Genomic DNA, 22,815 nt, shown 5'->3' with positions numbered 1-22,815 from the left:
ATTTACATTTATCGCAACAAATTGTTCAGCTCTAGTACTAATGCCACGACACAATCCTCTGTGCCAATTACCACCTACAGCATTATCAGTTTAACAGATAACACCAATTTTGGCATTATCTGTTAAAACCAGTGTTTTAGTCTTGAGAGCACTGAAATTTATTTTCTTAACCCAACCTTAGTTCCTGGCTTCTCTAGGTTTTATCTCCCATGTTACTTCCCTTCTCCTCTGTGATCATATCTCTCCCTGCTTGTCTGTCCTTTTCCTCTGTATCTTGACAGTCCTGTTAATTTTGCAAATGTGTGTTGGTAAATGTGTTTCTGTTGAGAACTCAAGCTTCACAGGCAGATATTAGTGATGTAACCTTGCTTTCTTTCTCCCTTTGTTTATAGGACACGGACTTGAAAAAAACAGTTGATGAAAGTGCTCGGATTGAGCGAGCATACAGCCACTACTTTGATTTGACCATTGTCAATGATAACTTAGACAAAGCTTTCGAAAAGCTGCAGACTGCGATAGAGAAACTATTTACAGAGCCACAGTGGGTCCCAGTTAACTGGGTCTACTGATGGATAAATTGAAGATTAAATTTTTGTGTGAATAACTAATGAATCCAATGTCAAGTTTTGCAGAACACATTAGATACAGAGGCTGGATATCTCACGCCTTTATATTCTTTTAGGTTCTGTTTATACTACATTATTTTGGCTTTTTTTATAAATAACTGAAGGGAAGTGTTCTTATAAATGTAATTTATTTTAATTTTTCTAACTTTTTACAAATGGTCTTTCTACCCATGCATATCACGTGAAGGAAAACCAGTTGCATGGAAAAACTTTTTTTTTTAATTCTGTCTTCACATATCTGTCTAATTTACCGGCATATATTCTGAATTGTGAGATTTTTTTGATGAAAAGTAAAATGTTTTCTCAAATTTTGATACTGAAGTTGGTTTAAAACAAAATTCCTGTGTTAATTTAAGCTCTGTTACATGTATTGGCCTTTTAATGATACAGCCACTGAAGATTTGCATCGGGAGATGCGTAAACTGATGTGTTTGTCGTAGATGCAGACAAAATGAAATTTGATTTTTACATAAGAGGATTGGCATGGTCACACTGTTTAGAATGGTAACAAACAAAACTTCAGTCTATTCCTCAAGCGAATATTGTTCTTGACAAACCAACACACATTTGAGACCATTGTACACTTAATGTTAGAAGGCACCACCAACCCATACTTACACTTGGTTTTGCTTTATTCCAGGACATTTTAATTATTTTTGTTCTAGTTGTGTTCTATCATTGAATTAGGTTTTGGATAATCCCTGCAAAATTGAACAACTCGAGTTCCTCACAGTGTAAGATAGTAGTCTGAAGCAGTTCCAGCTGTTCTGAAAACCAGCCAAGTCACAACTGGCTGTAATTCTTTGTACTGTTCATAAATTGTAGAGCAGACATGTATGAATCTAATCAAAGCAGTTTTAAAATTAAGCCTTGTTCAATCTAAATCCCATTTCTTGATCCTCTGTGCTGGACTCGAGCTTGGAGGTGAGATGGATGTTCATTGATATACTCACAACCTCTGCTCTGCCCATCAGTAGAGGAGACTAACATTAATCCCAGATAGAGCCTGCCTGATCAGTTGCATTTTGCTTGCCTGGGTATTGTGACTGACCATATGATGAAGTTTGATAACATTTTTTAATCTCTGTGAGAGGCAGAGCATTTCACGTTAGTGTATGGGGATTGAAGACAATCTTGATTATCACAAACATTGCCGCTTTCCATCACCAGATTGTTTTATTTCACGTGGTCCAAGGTTCCCTTTGGCTGCAATATGTGGTGCAAGAGACCGAGCATTTCTACCAGCCTAACCCCAACACTTATGCTGTACTTTCCATTGTTTGCCTTATTCTAAGACTACTTAAATTCTATGAGGGTCATCTCTTTCCATCTTTACTTTTCCTTATCAACCCGATCTTCCATTTATTCCAGCAGATCCCAAACGTGTGATAATCTGGGGCTCCACAGCTTCTATTACACTCTGTGACATTCATCTCAACTCCTTAATGTGACAGGAGAGCTGCAATTGCTGATTCTTCCGATACCTGAATTTCCATTTACATACTACAGTAATTTTTTTCTTCAAATGCCACATCCTACAGACTGTGATAGACGTATCTGATTGATGAGGCAGAGCTTTCAATCTGCCTATATTTGCAATTTACTCATATCTGTCTTCACTCAACCCACTTAATATTTTTAAAAACAAATTCATGGAGATTAGGATTGTTCATTCCCCTTGAACCTCATTGCATCATAGGAGGAAAGGTGCAATTGAAGGCTTCTAGTGCTGTGGTTGAAATGATTTTTGGTAGTTCCACTAGTGCCAGACTAATTTACTGAGAGTGCTCCAAAATGATAGATGGTGTTGCAGAATAAAGTATTTCTCTAATATTCAGAAATCTGTGGCAGACCTGATGTTTGGCATTGCTCATGCTGGGAGTACAGAACAAATTTACATCCTTTATGTACTGTTTTCCTTCAACTTGAGACAACATTCACACAAAGAATAAAAATACTATTTATGCAAACCAATTGACTGTGTATAGTGGTTGGTTTCAGTATCTGAAATATTCTGCACTAAGTGGAGTAGACTGCAGTTTTGTTCTCATTCTACTTTGTTTCTGTTCGACTGTACTGGCATCTTAGAATTTTTTGATCAAAGTGAAGGCTATGCATAGTGTTGTAAGGATGTGCATCCCTGTAATTGAGTCCAGCTTTTCAGCAATCTTGTGTTCTATACAATCACAACAAATTGCATTTATACAGCGCCTTTCACATCGGGAGGACGTCCCAAGGCCCTACCACATGTCCTTGATATTACTAGTTGTATTACAACTGTCCTACACCAGATCAGATTGATTTGTTTTTTTTTTACAAATGAAGATTTCCTATAAAATTAAACCTTTGTACATAAGCTGTTGCTATACAAGCTGTTATAACTTATTGCCATTGCTAGATCTTTAGATATTTGAACTGAAACATTAGTGAAAGAAGGAAACTACAAGCTTTCACTCTTTTGAGAAAGTTTACATAAACAAGAGAACTATTTTAGTATTTCAGAAATTCCAGTAATTGTATTTTCGTTATGTGATTTTTGTTTTTAGTTTGGTATTAATACATTTTGACTGTGTGATTGTGAGTTATATGGGTGTTGTCAGTTTTAGCTAGTTATTTTTGAAATGTATGATAAAAGAATTCTGTCACTGCGTTGTTAGCCATTATGTTATGGATGGGTTTTCTGTGTTAATCATGGTGCATAATATTTGTAGAATGATGTTATTTACAACCTAAAATGTAAAATCTTTTTATATTTTACTGGACGTCTTGTGTTCTGTCTTAATTAATTCCCCTCACAACCACCATCACCAGTACAGATCAGATCTCTTTTTAATAATGTAGTTTATTTTTTAGGATAGGGTTGGACATTGAACATTATGGTGACAAGGTATTTGTTATCTGCATCTTTAATGTGTAGATTGGTAAGTGCAAAAGATCAATAAGGGAGCTGTTATTTTGGTCTTGACGATTCTTTAAGTAAAGATTCAGCTAAACAGAGCGAGAGATGAAGAGATTATAAATTGAATTATTCAACATTCTCAAGATGCATGTTTTCATTATATAATGCAAATGTTGTTGAACTGGATGAAGTGCAATTGATTTAAATCTTAGAGAAAGCAAATTATATATTTTTTAATGAAAGTGGACAAGTTATCTCGGATTGTGTATGTGATGGGAAAATGATGGTTTATCCACAAAAGGGTATTTCTGTTTATTTTCAATGTGCAAGTATGTTAGTATGTTGTGTTTCACCAACTCTTTGCCCAAACCAATTTGGACTTTTTCCTCGACTGTTGGCCCCTTGCAGCCATTTCTCTTTACAGCTATTGTCACAATGGAGTTTGAGCTTATGTATTAACACAAAATGTAACCTGTAGCGTTACCTATCTCATGTCTTATTCCTTTTCACCTCACACAAACTGTTCTGTATATACAGAAAACCTGAAGTTACAGGTGTCATATAAATTATTCAGATTGAAGGTAAATCGGCTAAAATCAACAATTCTTGCATTTGATATTTAATGTCACAGTATGTCAAATGATGTAAAAGCACTTTATACAATGTATTACATAGAACTCTAGTGATTCTGTACTCAAACGTCAGCCGAGATTATCAGGTCACATTCCGACATTTGAACCCAGAATCTTTTGACCCAAAGGCTATTATCAACTATTGAGTTCTAGATTTACTCTATTTACATAGGATTCCAGTGAGTCCAAAAGTTACCAAATTCTTAAATACTGTCTTGATTTTTAAGCTGGTTTTCTGTAGGTTTCTGTTAAGAACTGAAAAGCAACTTCACATACTGAATTCAACAATTTGTCAAAATGCTTGATCTTGATGCTTTAAAAAGATACATAAGAAAATCTAGATCCCGGTGGAATTTGACCACAAATGTGATTACATTTAAATTTTCCCTTCAATCCCAATGCATTAATCATGTATTTTTTTTAAAAAAGTGAATGGGTGTTTCTTAGTTAATTATTTTGTAAAGGCCTCATATTGAAAATGAGGAAACTCATGAATATCAAAGCATTTAAGTGGAGTGAAATCCATGAACATTTGGTCCATGTGGGTTTACGAAGGAGCAAAATAACCATTTATAGACTTGTAAGCTGAAAGTAATAGATCCAATGGCACTATTCAAAAAAAGTTGTCCTGACCAACAAATAAAATTGGACACTCACTCCATGGCTGTTTGTGGGACATTGCTGTGCACAAAACTGGCTGCTGCATTTTGTCCACAAGATACAGTCAATCATGTGAGCACTTTCAACAATGTAATAAGGCACTATATCAAATGAAACAATTATTATTGTATAGCATTAGTGTTCACAGTAGAATGCCACAACTAGTTTTGGAAAATTCCTCTTCAACAGTCCAGATATAAACTCAAACCATTTCAATTAGATTTCATGGTTATATTCTCCACTTGTGCAAGCAGTTATATTTAATTTTCCCTTACCCTTTTGTTAAAGTAATCATATATGGGTTGGTTGAAAATTTTATAATATATAACTCCTAATATATCTTGCCTCTGGCCAGATTAGATGTGTACAGTTCAGGAGCAGTCTTTCATTGTACATCTTACACTGAATCCTGCAATGTTTCTTTTTGGTCAGCTGGGTGTCTTGACACATGTGGAAAACCATCAGCATGATGAATAGTATCCAAACCAGATTTCCCCACACCTCATCCAATGTACCATCAGCAGCAGTGGAAACAATTGTCTGTGGCGGATGTTGGTGTCCAGATTTTAGGATTGAAGAGGAATAATTATTACAAATGAGACACTTGACTATCAAAAATGATGTTCAGCCTGTTTGAGCATCTATTAATGGTTTACAGCCCATGTTGGGACTTGAACTCCAAAGAAGTATTGTAGATGTGTTTCCATCTGTGAAATATTTCAAGACTTCCTCAAAATGTGAATGGCACTATTGTAAATTGTATTATGCTGCATTGTCAGAGCTGTTTTTTGGACGAGATGTTAAATCAAGGAGACCTCCACCTGCTCATGGGGACGTTGAATATTCCCACAACACTACTCAAAAAGGGAGTTTCTCCAAGAGTCCCAGCCTACAACACCCCAAGCTACCATTGGGCATTAACTGAATGGATGCTTGTGGGTCACTGCTTTATAAATTGGCTACCACTATTTACCTACAGGTCACAGTACTTCACAGTAAAATCCTGTGTTTTAATACAGTACATCCTCCCAGTGTGCAAGACCTATTATCACATACAAGGATTATTAATCAGTATATAATTTAGTGTAAAACCTAATTTTGGAACATATTAAGCACAGATTGACAAGAGCCCAGGCTTGGGACCCCAGTGTGGGATACTGCTGGAGTCTTAACCAGCTAAAACCACATCACTTGCCATTGAGAGCACTGCCTGACAAGCTTTTCCACTGCTTGTTCAGCAAGGACCACTCTCTCCTTCAGGACTGGTTTGTGAGGTCAATGAGAGCTGAGTGGGAGGATTCCCTGCACCCAGTAACTGGAGTCTATGCCAACAAGCCAGATTGGCTGTGCTGTCATAACAGTGCCCTGGAATACTGCAAACCCACCTCGCTCAGGAACAGGACTACTGAGACTGCCAGAGGGTGGGCTTGATTCTCATATATCCCATTGCCAAACATGTCACCCACTTTCCTATCCCCCAAGGAGGATAGTCATTTGACATCTACAGGTTTGAGCCATCAGTAGGTGGATAGTAGGAACTCCCTGTGAGCTTCCTGGAAACAAAATGTGCGAGAACATTGCCCCCATTTTCCTGTCAGCAGCTCACACACACATCCCTTTCCATTGAGCTATGGTACCACCAGTTGGAATTGCAGAGCTTACGCAGTAGTTGCTTACCTCTCTGCAAGTCAATTAAGGTGGATTCCAGGTTCAGGTTATATAAATGCAAGTTCACAAACTAGGACTCCAGCTAACACCTTCCAGCAGCTGTCACCCCAATCTTCTGAGTTTCCTCATCAGCTATCTGGCAGGCATCTGCCTTCAGCATGGAGGGAGGAGCCTTACACAACAGTTTGCAATGTGCCAGCCACCTTGGTGTTCTTGAGGTCCAAATCCAATGCTGTGTACCAGGCTTATTGCTCAATCCAGGTCCACACGTGAGGGGCCTTGGCAAAGAGACCCACTTGTAAAAAAAAACACTTTGGGAAGTCCTCCTTAAGCAAAAGGCACTATACAACTGTAATTTGTGGTGGCTATTGAAACTGGCTCCACCTCCAAGGAGCTTAACGACAGGTCAGTGTAGGCCGGAGTCCTCCCTGTAACCTCTTCTCAGGTTTGCCACAAATCCACCTCACTGCTTGATCATGGAGTTTAAAAATGGATCAGAGGAAGCCTCTGCTGCGTCCCCAGAAGTTTGGATCCATAAAAGAGAATATTTGCTTGCAGGTCTTGTATACCTCAAACTTGATCTGCATTGGGACCTTGCTGTCCTTGAGAGACGAGTACAACCAGAAAGCCTTCGCCCTTCTCAGCGCAGACCTGCAGGACAGTGTCCTGGCAAAAGCTGGTATCCACCATGACTCGAGGTACTGATATGAATCAACAATTAGGACTGATGCCCCTTGTTTCTTACCCTCAATGATATCCTGTGAAGCACTTTAAGATGACCCAGTAACATGATAAGGTGCTATTTATAATGCAAGGACTAGTATTAATGGAGTATGCCAAATCAATTTGCCAATACATAATATGTAAATCATGTGTGTTTAAAAAAATACAATCAGTTTAACTTGTGGATAAATAACTTGGTCTATTGTAATTATCCATAAAAGTACAATTCTTTCAGTTGAATAATTATAGCAGCAATGATTTAAGTAAATAAGGTACTTGAAATCCATAATGATCTCAAACATAATTGACATTTCACACTAATTCACTTTTTTTAGTTACAAGATTCTGTTAATATGTAAATATATTTAAAAAAAGTAAAATGTGTATTGTTTATTTTAAAATTGAATTAGTAGTGCAACATTAATTTTCACAATGGACTTAATTATTATTGCATCTCTCATGCCAAAGTCACTCTTTGTCCAGGTTTCATAGTGGCTCCACTCTGCCCCTTTCCATTTCTGGATTTCCGAAAGCCATTATATCTGAAAGACAAAATCCTTAATTCAATAAAAGGTAATTTTATTTAAAAATAAAGTTAAAGCTGGGATCTAAAGGAATCTCACAAGAGTAATCAAGGTTATATCTTCATTAGTTAATTTCATTTCTTTTAAAAAAACAAACTGCTGTGCAAAATTAGTTTGATATCAAGGTTCAATTAGGCACCTAAATAGCACAAACACAGAACTGGTTAACATGACTGCTCAATGCATGTCAGCAATGAACTCTTTAAATGACAATTTTCTGCTTAAAACATAGTCAAACAGCACTATATGTGTAAGTTGTTGATCTCAGCATTGTAGGTGTTCACCTACAAAATACACAAACATTGCATTTCACAATAAATCTTGTGAGGTGCTTTGAGATGTTCTGATGTGAAAGGTGCTATAACAAATGTAAGTATTATTGGTTATTTTGCAAACCATCATCATTCTTTGATGATACAGAAGGCTTTTAAGTGAAAATGGGTCAGATTTGTAGATTGGCTGCTTCTCTTGGGTGGGGAAAAAAAGACTAAATTTGCACAAGATACTTGTTGAAGGATTATCCTTAAATAAAGCTTGGTAGATCAGTTTCCTAATACAAACATTATTCAAAGGGCCAAGACATATTGTGCAGTATTCATAAAGTTCAGAAGAGCCCAGTAATAAAATGGTAGCCAGGAGTGCCAGGGATCCATAAAATCCCAACCAACATTATAGTGGAGTACACTAATGGTCATTGCTTACACATTCACTGCAAATGACTATCCACTCACAGGTGGTACAAGATGCTAGCTTGTGTGCGAGAAGCCAAAACGCCTCACTTCCAGATAGGTTATCATGTTGCTGTCAACATTGCTTGCTTGATATAAGGCAGCAGTGGCCTAATACCATTTTGCGTTCCTGCACATCAGCCAGCATTTTCAAGTATCCATGGAACTGGTGTGTGCATTTTGGANTTTTTGGGAAATAAGCAGAAAACAGAACATGATATTGCAGTAACCTACCAACCTGCAAGTCAGCCATTTTTTATTTTAGCGCACAAATTAATTAGCGCAGATGTAGTCAAAGCAGCTTTCGAACCTTTCTATAGCTTGAGATGGGATTTTACCATACAAGACGACAGTCTCAGGGTCGACACCCCAATTGCGCTAGAGATGCAATGGACAATTTCAGGACAGAAACTGGTAAGTTTTTTTTTACCCAGAGGGCAATTAACAACTGGAATAGGTTATAATAATCTTTGCAGTTGATACAGTATCTTATCACATCTCAAAGCACTTCACAGAATACACACTGAAAAGTGGGAATTGACTGTAAAGCTGCAACACGATTCATATCACTACCAGCATGGTTGCCAAACAGTTGTGCAAACTTAAGGTAAATAAATCTCAGGGGCTGAATAAATTGCATCCAGGACCCTTAAGCAACTAAGGGAGGAAGTCACAGAAATGCTGGCACAAATCTTTCAAAAAATCACTGAATACTGGAGAGGTGCCGGGGGATAGGAGAAAGGTAGACGTTACTCCTATTTTTAAGGAAATGTAACAAAAGTGATCCAGGGAACTACAGACCAGAAGTTTGACGTCCATTGTGGATAAAATTATGGAGCATCTTGACAGAAATAAAATCATAAATGATAGCCAATATGGGTTCATGAAGAGAAGGTCTTGCCAATCTAATTTACTGGTTTTCTTTGACAGTGTGACAAGAGAGCTTAATAAGAATAAGGCTGTGGATGTTGTATAACTGGATTTCAGTAAGGCCTTTTATACAGTTCCTCTTGAGAGGCCGGTACTGCAAGTAAAGAAAGCAGGAATCAGGCATGGTCGAAGAGGAGGGTCTTGAGGCGGGACTTGAAGGAGGCTAAGGAGGGGGTGAGGCGGAGTGAATGGGGGATAGAATTCCAGAGGTTTGGGGCAAAGTGGCTGAAGGTTCTCCCACCAATGGTGGGGTGAGTGGGTCGGGGGACGTGGAGCAGGCCAGAGCCGGCTGAGCGGAGGGAACGAGCGGGTTGGTAGGGGGTTAGGAGGTCGTAGAGGTAGGGTGGGGCGAGGCCATGGAGGGCTTTGTAGGTGAGGGCCAGGATCTTGAACTGGATCCTCTGAAGGATAGGGAGCCAGTGGAGTCGGGCGAGAATGGGGGAGATGGGGTCACGGAGTTTGGTGCGGGAGAGGACACGGGCTGCAGAGTTCTGGGTTATCTGCAGCCTGTGGAGGGAGGAGTTGGGAAGGCCGACAAGCAGGGCGTTTGTATAGTTGAGCCTGGAGGTGATGAAGGCATGAACAAGAGTTTCAGTGGCCTGAAGGGTGAGGTAGTGGCGGAGTCGGGCGATGTTACGGAGGGAAGGCAGAGCGGGTCATGGCTTGGATGTGGGGAAGAAAAGAGTTGAGGGTCGAACAAGACACCTTGGTTCCTGACTGGTTTGGTGAGTTGTCGTGTGCAACTATGGAGGTTGATGCTGCCAGAACCTGAGGCGCTGGCGCGAGCCAATCAGGAGGGCCTCAGTCTTGTTCACATTCAACTGTAGGAAGTTTGCCCTCATGCAGGACTTGATGTCCGACAGGCAATCTGTCAGGACAGCAGTGGTCCTGGAGTTGAGGCAGAAAGATAGAGTTGGGTGTCATCCACATACATGCGGAAGTTGACCCCATGTCTGCGGATGATGTCACCAAGGAGGAGCATGTAGATATTAAAGAGGAGAGGGCCAAGAACAGATCCATGGGAGACGCCAGATGTGACAGTGCGCTGGCTGGAGGAGAAACCGTTAGAGGCAACAAAGTGGAGAAGGTGAGAGAGATAGGAATCGAACCAGACAAGGGCAGGTCTGCAAAGATTGAGGAGAGGCGGTGTATGAGGATGGAGTGGCTGACAGTGTCAAAGGCGGCAGAGAGGTCAAGGAGGACAAGGAGGCAGAGGGAGCGCTGATCACAGATGTTCAGAATGTCATTAGTGACTTTGACCAGGGCTGTTTCCGGAAGTCGGATTGGAGGGGTTCAAAGAGGGAATGGCGAGAGAGAAAGGAGCAGAGCTGGGACGCAAGGACTCGTTCCAGGACCTTGGAGTGGATTGGGAGGTTAGAGATGGGGCGGTAGCTGGAGAGGAGGATTTTGTCAAGACGGGGGTGATGACGGCTGTTTTTAGGGGGGTGGGAACTGAACCGGTGGACAAGGAGAGGTTGATGACATCGAACGGGAGAGGGACCAGAAGGTGGAGCTGGGAGATGAGGAGAGAGGTGGTGATGGGATCAAGGCAGCAGGTGGTGGGTTTGAGTTTGCGGACAGTCGTAGTGAGGGAAAAGGGAGAGATAGGGTCGAAGGAGTATAGTGGGGGATGGGTCATGAGGGAGAGGTGATGTGGGGGTGGCTGTGGACGGGGCTGAGGTGGCTGAACGTATCCCCTCCATTTTAGATTCGAGGAAATCCAGCATCTTCTCACAGTTGGAGTTTGAGGAGAGGATGGGCGAGGCATGGGAAGGTAGATGGAGGAAACGGTTAGTGGTGGAAAAGAGAAGCCGGGGGGTTGTCCTTTACCTCCAAGATAACCTTGGAGTAGAAGGAGGATTTGGCAGAGGCAAGAGCGCTGCGGTAGGTGGCCTCAGTCTTGTTCACATTCAACTGTAGGAAGTTTGCCCTCATGCAGGACTTGATGTCTGGTGTCTTGATGTGTGGTGAAGCCAAATCTGCCGATGTACCGTTAATTTGGTTTTGGTCCAGGCGCGTTCGGCAGCTCACACTTGTGCCTTGAGGGAATGGAGATGGCTGGTGTACCATGTAAAAGTACTTCACATGGGGATACAAAATCCTGGAAGGGACTAATATTTGAATGAAAGGAAAATAATATGTATGGAAAATGAAAAGAACCTGGGAGTCTGGATTGACAATAAATTGAAGCTCTCCCAACAATGCTCTGTCAGTGAGTAAAGCAAACCAGATGCTAGGATGTATCAAAAGATCAATAGCAAGCCAAAATGGTAGGGTAATCCCGCCACTGTATAAATCATTGGTGAGGCCATACTTAAGAGTATTGTGTACAGTTCTGGTCGCCACAGTACAAAAAGGATATTGGAGAAATTGAGAAGATAGAGGAGGGCAACCAAAATGGTTGAGGGATGGACTATGGGAGAGACTAAGTAAATTGGTCATGTTCACGCTGGAAAAGAGAAGTTTGAGAGGGACATGATTACTGTCTTTAAGATTTTAAAGGGGCAAAACAATATAGATCATGACAGGTTGTTTCAACTTATCCAGGATAGTAAAACCAATTTTTTTTTGGTTTGTACCAAAACACGGCCTGCAATTGAAGGGGGCAAAATTCAGAACGAATCTATGCAAGCACTATTTCAGTGAATGAATAGTGAACCTGTGGAACAGGCTCCTTAGGGAGACAATTGAACAACAACAAAATTACATTTGTAAAGTGCCTTTCACGTCAGGAGGACATCCCAAGGCACTGAAGTAGGAAGTGTTGATTCTTTGAAACACAGATTAGATAGTTTTCTTTTAGGAAATAACATTATGGGATATAGTACATAGGTAGTTTGGGACATATGTGCATGCGACCGCCAGGATGGTGGAAGGTAAACTAGATGGACCTTGGTCCTTTTTGTCTAGCATTTCTTAGGTTATGTATATTTTCTGGGCAAAGCACAGTGTCCCACAAACAGCTGTGAATTGAGTAAAAAAATATTATTTTTAATATATTTTTTGAAGGATTATTATCCCCAGAAAAGTGATCCTCCAAGCAACTAACAACTAGGTTCCTACTTACTGCTGGGTAAACTGGTGTGTGGAGTTAGGAAACTTGACCAACAATTTGCCTTGCCCGGGAATCAAACCCAGGTCCTCTCGCTTGTGAGTGCTCTAACCAATATGCTTCAGGAAAGGATTGTTGCAGCCAGGATACTGAAGTGTTTAAAAAAAAACAGCTTGATGTCGTGATGGGAGAACAGTCGGCTGGGTATTCTGGAACAATGAGATCAGATGTTCCAAAAGGACTTTATTCATTCGAACAAATCTTGTGATAAGAAAACCTGTGTTATAATGAAGAGTGTGATAATGGTTCTACTATAATAATGAAAATAAATCAAGGAGTGGCAAGTGACTTGCAAATTGGAGGAGGGAAAAAAAGTAGGAAAGGAGTTCCAGTCTTGAGGTCCCAGGAAAGAATGATTAAGCAACACTGATACGTTATTCATCACAACTCCCATCAATTCTCATGAGTTCAAATCAACTTAATAATTAGGAGGTAATTTCGTTTTTTTGTTGGCATAATCTTTCATGGAGTTCAAAGAGGAGTTAAATTTAGAATTTTAATTGAATGAAAATTTACACTCACAGTTCTGTGAAGTTCCTCCAATCTTGTTGGCTGATGGAAGGTCTTGTATTAGTCAGTGCTGCCAGCAGGTGGGATTGAGAAACAAGTGGTGGAGAGTTTATGGGCCCTGACTGACTCGGAAACCCATCCTCCTGGAAGAAAATGATTCAGATAGAATTGAATGTTATACATTCTGGCATTTCTAGCTGTTCTAGCTATATTCTATACTTTTTGCAAATAATTTTACCCCGTTTCTCATTTATTACAGAAGAAGCTATCAATGGTAAACATGCATAATAATAGATGTAATAAGCATTTTCACAGGAGCCAATTTATGAAGATCAACATCATACATCCATAGTTAATGCTAATATTTATTTAAAAATAATGTATTATAGCTTGTTTGTAAAATAATTTACTGTAGATAAAAGGATGCTGGAGCCGTGCACTTGTAGAAGTGGCTCCAATGGGTATGAAAGGGAAACAAGTATTTCACTACAAAGGAGGAAGGGAAGATCAAAGGGCCAATTAGCTGCTTTATGCCCCTCTCGGTGATCACTAATAGAACTACATTTCCAGAGGTTTATAAGTTTCTAAATACATTATCTTGTCAGAATAAGCTATATGACATGGGGGAAATAAATGAAATTAATTTGTTTGTGTAGCCTTAAAGAAAATATTTCATTATAAAACTACTTAGTATTGTATACGAGTTTCCATATGTTCTATGACTTAACCAAAGAAACATGCAGCAACAATACATTGACATCTAATAACAGAGCCAGCATTCATGATACAAGGTTAATTTGCTATACTTAAGAAGAGACTCTATTACCGTGGTCTTGTTCCTGGTGTTGGCTTTAATAATGTTTAACTCTGAGCGTAAACATTCCATTTGTTCCTGATTAAGTTCTTTGAACCCTTCTTGCAATGACAACATGCACACTGGGGGGTGAGAGCATATGATATCCTTTACAGATGTCACCATGTGGTCATGGGTAACTGAGCTGGGTTCTGATAAACAGCGAGAGGTCTGTTGAGAGATATAAATCTTATTTATTCCATTCAAAATAAGGTACAGCGCAACATGTTCCTTTATTTTTTTCAACATCATTCAAATTCTCCATCCAAATGAATAGTCCACTATCAAATAGGGCAAGACCACTTTGAAAATGAATTCCTCTAAAATAGTTGGTGCAGTAGATAAGCAATTGGTCAGGTGAGCTTCCTCTGAAGGGCTGCTTTCTGAATCACACATTGGTTCTTGACCGGAGCTACCATCAGAGAAACCGAGTTGAAGTAAGGTGTAATTACACAAAAAATGTGCACTACAACAACAAAATTACATTTATAGAGTGCCTTTCACGTGGGGAGGACGTCCCAAGGTGCTAGAACATGTAGCTATGTGAAGGGAGGTGGAGGTAGAATTAGAGTGAAGTAGAGGTAGTGTCACAGGAATAAAGAAGCGCAAATCTAAGAATCTTATTTTCATCTAATTCGGGAAGCGTCCATATAGTAAATAAACAGTACAAAATTCTTGAAGAGATCCAATATGGAGTCCAGTGTGAAGCACTATAGTGCTAAAGAAATCAAACTGAATGGTCCGATCAAGACACTAATGCTTGGAAAAAAAACTCAAGTGGCTGCCTTGATCAGAAATGTCAAGAGAACTGCATATTGAATTAAGTTAGTATTATAACAGAACTAGCTCTAACGTTTACTAGTGGTTCCTGACTCCTCTAAATCATTCTCTAATAGAAATAGCTAAACTAACGTCTTCAGAGTAATAAAAGTGCCTGATTTTCTCAAGCAAAACATAACTGCCTGGAATTTTAAATGTAGAACCACCTGCTTAAAACAGTAAGATACTTAGAAACATATAGTCATAATGATACAACACCCTAAATAATCTAACATAGGTTTGTGAAAGACAAGATCTGGATTCCATTTAGTGGCTTTAATCAAAGTTCATTAAAACCATTGAGAAAGTCAAGTCTTTTGTTAATGAACTTTGATTAAACTGGGTGGTCAATCACTAAAATTGCTACCAAAGCAGGGAGCGAGAGGTAGTAGCTGTAATCCACAGCTGGGCTTTGCACTCTGAGTAAGAGGTGGATGTTTAGAATTACTGGGAAGCCACATTGCAAAATCTTTTGAACATGCAGATTTTCTGATTTGCAACCTTTTTTGAAAAGCAACCAATGTCTCTAAAACTGAAAATTAATTACTACGTATATTAAACTCAACTGCTCATTCAGAATATTCTATAAATTATGAAATAAGTTCATAGAAAGATTAGAAATAAAAACTATTAAGTGCACCGATTTAAGACAAATCACTGACCGGCTCTGAAGGTGTTCCATTTCCCAGTTCTGATTCATAAGAGCTACCAAAGTAAAAACGCCAGATGTTAGGGCCTGGATCATCAGATAGTAAGTCAGTGGTATCCAGGTGAACAAGAGAGTGTTCAAAGCCTCCTTCTACGTCTCCTAGAGAATCATCAGAACCACTGTTGGGATTCAGGAAGATCATGGACGACAGGCTCATGTCACTATCAGAACCAGAACTTGTGTCCTATGGTGAATCAACAGAAGCACATTTAGACCTCATGCACAATACACCTTGTTCACACCATTTGAAAGCAACTCATTTAGGGACCCACAAAATGAAGATTAAAACGTTATTTTTGAATTCTGAACTTCTAATTTAAATGTGATTGGCCTAAATTATTTTTAATGACTATCCTTCAGGGTGGGGAGGGAAGATGAGAAAGTAAATGGATATCTTGGGAATGACTGGCTCCAAGGTGATGATGTGCTTTGCAATGGAACATCAGAATCAAGTCAACACTGAGTTAGTCCAGCTCATGAGCGAGGCAGATCCCAATGTTCTGAGGTATAATTGTTGACAGACCTGCCAGCCTGTTGACAACCTACAACCAATTCCCAATGTGTAAAGTGATACAACCAGCTTGCAGACTGCTCGCAGTGTTAGTATACGCAATTTTAGCTGGTTAAACAGCAGTGCAGTGGCATACTCTCGATTCCCTAAGCCTTATTGCTTTGCTAAACCTTACCCGACACTCTCCAGAATTAGGTATGCAGTATATCCATCCAGGGAGACTACAGATCTCCATACCAGACACAGGGAAATTTCCACATGTATGTAGCATGCTTACATGGGCAGCGTTTGGTTTTGATCCTCTTAAGTATAGTGACTAGTTTCCATATGTGTCAGACACCCAGTTGGCTATTTGAAGACAATGGCAAGATTTCTGAATCTATCTGTTCAGGTGAATGTTAAAGATCCCACAGCTATACAGTAAACTACTAATAACTCGTCACTCCAAGGGCAAAGAGCTCAGCGACTCGTTATCTGAAGTGGTAACTTAGGAACAGATCTCTCAGGTGGTAAGTGCTAGTTGGATGTGCAAGTAAAGATACATCAGAGTCTTTTGCTCTACTGGAGGGCCGCGCCACGGCCTCCCGACCTATCCTGTCGCAGAGGCCTCTGGTCTATTGGTTTCTTGCCTTTTTTGTCACATAATAGTGTGGGCGGGAGGCCACAGTGATGCCCTCCAATAGACTAGAGGCCTCTGCATTGCATCTGAGCAGGTTCTCCCAACCTCCACTGAGCGCCTGGACTAGTCATAGGATAGAGCAGAGGCCCCTGTGATGTAAGACAGGATGAGTTGTCTGATAAATTTTACATTGTTTAAGCATTACAAGAATTTCTAGAATGCAATTAGTTATGTGTTAAGGGAACTAAAGCAGAGTACCTCATTAACATTTTGCATGGGAAGCTGCCAGGATATTGACAACATGGTTATTTAAGTGATGGTAACAAGGTAAGCTGGGGTCTCCTTATCAAGAGTTTACTGTATCCAAAAAGAAATTCTCCTGGTATCTTGGCCTCCAGATAAGATTGGGCAATCACTCTGTGCATTTGTAGATTAAAAGCAGCAACCACAAACTATCCATCACCACACTTTACAGTAAATCCTATGAAGCGCTTTGAGATGTTTTGATGCTATATCAAACGTAAGGATTATTATTAATTCTAAATCTACTCCAAGGGGAATATCTCCCCAAACATGCTAACATTACTTAAATCAGAGTTCTTAAACTTGATATACCAACCCGGAATACACTGGATGACAGAGCACTGTGGACAGCATCCAGCTGGGCATTGTAAAGTAAAGCCTTTAGGTCAGCTCCTGTGAAATATTCAGTCATTGCTGCCAACTGCTGAAAATCAATATCATCTGCTAATGGTAAAGACTGGCTCAAAGCCTTCAAAATCTCAAGACGAGCAATCTAGAATGGTGGTCAGGGAAATAAAAACAATATTTTTACTTTACAAAAAATTCTGAATAGCAGCTGTAAAACTTACTGTGAATTAGAACACAATGATCATTGAAAAAGTATTAAGAACATCACCCACTGGCAAGTACAATGACACTTTTGAATTTAACGTTAAAAAAATCGATCGTGTATTGTACGTGTAAATAGCCGTTCCTAACATTAAATACAGTTTAATTTGCAATAAATCTTAGTTTGCAAACCGGTAATTTTCACAAATTATATTTGGATTATTTAAATCTAAATATTAAAAATTTCAAAACATAATATTTTAGTACCTGATCTGGAGGAGGGCAGTACACAGATTTATCCAGCCGACCTGGTCTTAGCAGAGCAGGATCAATTAGGTCTGGGCGACTTGTGGCAGCCAACACATAAACCCCTGCAGATAATAGCAAAGTTATTAACAACACAACAATTCACATTTATATAGCACCCTTCACACGAGTAGTATCTGGAACGCTCAATGGCAGAGTGGCTTGATTACTACGTTTCTACTTTGGCCCGGTTATAGAAGATTCATTTGGCAAGTACTAAAACCAGTGGATGTGGCCTCTTTGCTCAGTGAAGCAGAAGCATTCTGGCAACAAATTCAATTTGTATAGCACTTTTCACATCGGGAAGACATCCAAAGGCTCTGGACAATCAGAGATTTGGACCCGAACAGGGGGTTGGAGTGCAGGGTGGGTACGGGTAGGAGGGTGGCCAATTGCAGGTCGAAAAGGAGTGTCTTGAGATGCTCTTCGAAGGAGGAAAGGGAGAGAGCAAGACAAAGGGATTGTGAGATGGAGTTCGAAAGAAAGGGGCAGAGAAGCCGAAGGCCCGACCGCTGATAGTGAGGCGAGTTGGGGACATGGAGCAGGCTGCTGAATGGAGGAAGCGGACAGGTTGATATGGGGCTAGGAGGTCGCAGAGATAGGAAGGCGCAAGGCCATGGACGGTCTTGAAGGTGAGGACAAGTATTTTGAACTCTATCCTCTGGGGGATGGGGAGCCAATGGAGCTGGGCGAGGGTGGGGATGATAGGATTACAGAGCCTGGTGCTGGATGATCTGCAGCTTGTGGAGGGAAGAGCCGACAAGCAGGGAGTTGGTGTAGTCGAGCCTAGATGTAATAAATGCGTGAATGAGGGTTTCAACAGCCTGAGGGGTGAGGCAGTGGTGGAGCCAGACAATGCTGTGGAGGTGGGGGATGGCAGAGGTGGGGTGTGCATGCTGGGATGGTGATGCTGCCAGTGCCTGAGGTGTGGAGGCACTGACAGGAGCCAATCAGGAGGGCCTCGGTCCATGAAGGTTGAGGTGAGAGGAGAGGCAGTGGAGGATACAGTGGTCAATGGTGTCAAAGGCAGCAGAGGTTAGCTCTCATCCAGGACTTGATGTCAAGGGTGGGGGCAGAGAGGTAGAGTTGGGTGTCATCCGCATACATGTATGTGGAAGTTGACCTCATGTCTGTGGATGATGTCACCAAGAGGCAGCATACGGATATTGAAGAGGAGGGGAGCAAGGACAGAGTCCCGAGGAATCCCACACAAGATGGTGTGGGGGCTGGAGGAGAAGCCGTTTGTAGAGACAAAGTGGAGACGGTGTGAAAGATAGGATATGAACCATTCAAGGACAGAACCATGAAGGTTGAGGTGAGAGGAGAGGCAGTGGAGGATAGAGTGGTCAATGGTGTCAAAGGCAGCAGAGGTCAAGGAAGACAAGGAGATAGAGGAAGCCCTGGTCACAGATGGACAAACCGTAATTTGTCACTTTGTCCAAAGCTGTTTCTGTGCGGTGTGCAGCATAGAAACCCGATTGGAGAGGTTCAAAGAGGGAGTGCTGTGAGAGGAAGTAGTGAAGCAATGACTCATTCCAGGACCTTGGAAAGGGATGTTGGAGATGGGCGGCAGTTTGAGAGCACATTATTAGAGTGAGCACACTCTGGGATACCCTAAGCGAGCAATCCTCTTGCCAACCTGTGCCTCATACTCGCCTCCAGTGAGAGACTGCATATTCTATTTCAGACTCAGAGAAATTTCTTTGTGTAAATAGCATACATCTGTAGAGCTGTCAGTTTTAATTTGAATACTCCTAACATGATGACGAGTTTCCACATGAATCAGACAACCAGCTGACCAAAAACAAATGAACCCATTACATTAATCTGTGTGTCACATTCATTGATCTCTGTTGAGAAGCCCTAAATATAGTTTGGTATAGTTTATATAGCATATCTACAGGTAAGCATTTAACTTTCACAATACCCTCTTACCTGAGAATCCTAACCCTTTACAAAAAAACAAAAAGGCAAATACCTTGTAAAGCTTCTACACCATCTAGCTGTGTGAGCAGTTGATTAACAACTCTGTCAGTTACTCCAGTGTTATCATGGCCACGGCGAGGAGCAATAGAATCAAACTCATCAAAGAAAAGAATACAAGGTTTGGCAGCCTGGGCTCTAGAAAAATGAGAATGAATATACAGAGAATCTGGTTACTCTTCAGCTTTTGCTCCAGGTCTCCTGCCTGATCCACCCTACCATCGGCGGATAGGCTTTCAACCCCTCTACCCCCATTCTTTGGAACTCCATCCCACAATCCCTTTGCCTTGCTCCCCGTCTTGCCTCCTTCAAGGCCCTCCTTTTGGACTGTGCCTTTAGCCACCCTCCTACCAGCCTCCCTCATCCCCTCATCTGTATCCTTGACTGTTCACCGCCTTTGGATGTCCTCCCAATGTGAAAGGCGCTTTACAAATGTAATTTTGTTACATCCAGTTTTGCATATTTTGTTACATCGACTTTTGCATATTTAAAACAGTTAGTGCAAATGTCAAGCACTTCCTCATAACATATATATCATTCATTCTATGCATTACTCTTCCTCTGCTAATCCAGGACCAGTTTACCTTTTGTAAGTAAATAGAGTAATGCACTTGGCTAATGGTTTCAACATTTTTTCCCACAATAAATCCAGATTCATTTCCTTATCCCCATTTTGTAGATCTACTTCATTTAATATTGAACAACACAGAGGACAAGACTTCTAACAGGAGGTCTGCAGAAAGAGAAAGAACTACCTGCCAGGACTCTATAGTGAATGGAAAATTATATCTCAGAGGGGACATTAAAGGAAATGAGATTGTGCAAGTAAATTCATAAGAATATTTTCAGATGCACTGAGACAGCAGAAGAAGGGCACAAAGATTTAGGATTGCAAAGGCCAATTTCAGGACAGATATTAGGAAGTATTTCTTTATTCAGAGCATAATTAACAACTAGAACAGGTTTTCAGGAAGGGTTACTGATAACTGGAAGTTAGATTCATTTAAGAAATAGCTTGATGCTGTGATGGGAGGTTGGTAGGTTGGGTATTCTGGAAGAATAAAATTAAATGGGCCATAAGAGCCTTCTTCATCCAAACTACTCTTGTGACCTTGTGAAATCTTCGGTCAGAAACTGCTTGCTGCCATCTACTGGCTGTTTAACAATAAACATTGTATGCGCTTCCGAAGTAGGAATTGAACCCACAACTCTCTGACTCAGAAGCGAGAGTGTTACCACTGAACCAGGCAAATGTGACAGCCAATTTGCACTTATGAATATTCCCCAAATAATTATGAAGTGTGACCAATTTTTCTGGGGGAATATTGGTATTCTTAGGAGAAAACTCACTTCTCTTTTCAAATAGTGCCGTGGGATTTTTTACATGTCCACCTGAAAATGCAGAAGGAGCGTTGTTTCAAGGCACATTTATTAGAACTTATGGCAAGGGTGCAGCATAGATTCATGAGGATAATACTGGAGATGAAATTGTACATAGGAATGAGGAGAGGCTGGAGATGTAGAAAGCAGAGAGGTTGGGGACTAATATGATAAAGGTGTTTAAGATAATGAAAGCATTCGAGAGGATCAAGAGGTTTAAATGCCTTGTGATATCCTCCCCATGTGAAAGGAACCATATAAATGTAAATTTGCTGTTGTTGGAAGAAATTATTTCTGGAAGGCTACCAGAATATGGAATGATTTATCAGGAGTAGATGTTGGAACAAAGTTGGTTGTCATTTCATAAGATCTGGATGGAGCAGGCCCTTTGGCCCATCCAATTTCATTCCTCCAGAACACTTACCATACTGTCCTCCATCACTGCGCCTAGCTGCTTTTTAAATAAGTCTAGTATCCTAACCTCCAGTACCTTTCCGGGCAACCTGTTCTAGTTGATTACCTTATATGTAAAGAAAAATGTCCTGGTATCTGTCCTAAATTTGTTCTTTACAACTCTAAACTTATGTCCTATTCATTTTTCAGTCTTTTTCAATCTCATTTAGAATTCTGTACACTTCTATGAGGTCACCTGAGTCATCTTCTCTCAAGACTGAAGAGCCCTAGCTTGACTATTCATTGCTCACAACTCATTCCTCTAACACTAGAGATCATCCTTGGTGCTCTCTTCTGTACTCCCTGTGGCCTGGGCAGCCTCCCTATGTCACAGGTACCAGAACTGTATACAGTATTCAAGGTGCAGTCTGATCAGGGCAAACAACAGCTGGAGTTTGACATTTAAGATATAAATTCAGTAAATTACACAAGTATATGAAGAGGAAGGGTATTAGAGGGTATGGGGAAATGCAGGAAATGGGATTAGGATAGATGAGTTTGATGGAGGAAACACTGACACTAATACAGTAGATTGCTGGTTATAGCAACACTAATATGCACGTCGGTTTAGCCACAAGAAGCTCAGATGTGTAAATGGACGCAGATCTGCAAGATACAATATTGTCAAAAAATCCTATTGTGCAATGCACACCGAGCCAATAGCGACACTGACTGCTTAGCTCACAACAGATAATTAGCACTCTACTGTACAATGGATTAAATGGCCTACTGACTATTATAGATTTCTGTAGCTCAATGGTGTCAATTCTTTTTAATATCCATGCATATAAAGTCTACTGAAATTCAGAAGTCCAGTAATATCTTTCAAAAACTTGATAGGACTAGTAGTAAATGACAATCTGATGTCACAATAATCCTCTCTATTGACAGGAAGGATTGGTTGGTCACTTCACTGGGCATCATGGAATTGCTCTAATGGCCAAATATGTCCAATCATATTAGACTAGTAATAACACACCTGCTGAAAACATCTCGAACTGCTTGTTCACTCGCACCAATATATTTGCTCAGCAGTTCAGGACCCTGCAATTGAAAAGAATGGTTAGAAAATTAACAAAACTATTCATTGCAATTAGTTTAGCCCCTCCAATCTTTAGGATCCCAAAACACAATTAATTGCCCAAGAAGCAATTCTTATCTGTGAAGAATTGGCACATTAGTGTCCCACATATTATGTCCTTTTCAGCATTTCTGAAATGCAATGCAGGAAATTAGAGCTGCAGCACTTTGTAACATG

The 22,815-nt window shown here is 40.4% G+C and overlaps 2 protein-coding genes across 6 annotated transcripts in view; one reads left to right on the top strand and one right to left on the bottom strand.

Annotated features, from left to right (window-relative positions):
* Positions 1–3,388, top strand: part of pals2b (protein associated with LIN7 2, MAGUK family member b) — a 78,012-nt gene extending 74,624 nt beyond the window's left edge. For all 5 annotated transcript variants that reach the window (XM_007903119.2, XM_007903133.2, XM_042346891.1 and 2 more), the window contains exon 13: positions 393–3,388. In XM_007903119.2, coding sequence (XP_007901310.1) covers positions 393–569 — 177 coding nt within the window. In that variant the 3' untranslated portion in view covers positions 570–3,388. The remainder of the gene's footprint in view (positions 1–392) is intronic.
* Positions 3,389–7,272: 3,884 nt separating this feature from the next.
* The window catches only part of pex1 (peroxisomal biogenesis factor 1), a 36,332-nt gene continuing 20,789 nt past the window's right edge, over positions 7,273–22,815 (bottom strand). Inside the window, exons 17-24 of the mRNA XM_007903106.2 lie at positions 22,537–22,601; positions 19,720–19,862; positions 17,703–17,806; positions 17,203–17,379; positions 15,407–15,637; positions 13,899–14,096; positions 13,085–13,215; positions 7,273–7,750 (exon numbers count right to left, since the gene is read on the bottom strand). Of these exons, the coding sequence (XP_007901297.1) occupies positions 7,666–7,750; positions 13,085–13,215; positions 13,899–14,096; positions 15,407–15,637; positions 17,203–17,379; positions 17,703–17,806; positions 19,720–19,862; positions 22,537–22,601 (1,134 nt within the window). The 3' untranslated portion in view covers positions 7,273–7,665. The remainder of the gene's footprint in view (positions 7,751–13,084; positions 13,216–13,898; positions 14,097–15,406; positions 15,638–17,202; positions 17,380–17,702; positions 17,807–19,719; positions 19,863–22,536; positions 22,602–22,815) is intronic.

The sequence above is a fragment of the Callorhinchus milii genome, unplaced genomic scaffold (assembly GCF_018977255.1).
Source record: "Callorhinchus milii isolate IMCB2004 unplaced genomic scaffold, IMCB_Cmil_1.0 Scaffold2, whole genome shotgun sequence".
In the NCBI taxonomy this organism is placed as follows: domain Eukaryota; kingdom Metazoa; phylum Chordata; class Chondrichthyes; order Chimaeriformes; family Callorhinchidae; genus Callorhinchus; species Callorhinchus milii.
The sequence above is the reverse complement of the archived record's forward strand: the minus strand, read 5'-3'. Positions and strand labels throughout refer to the sequence as shown.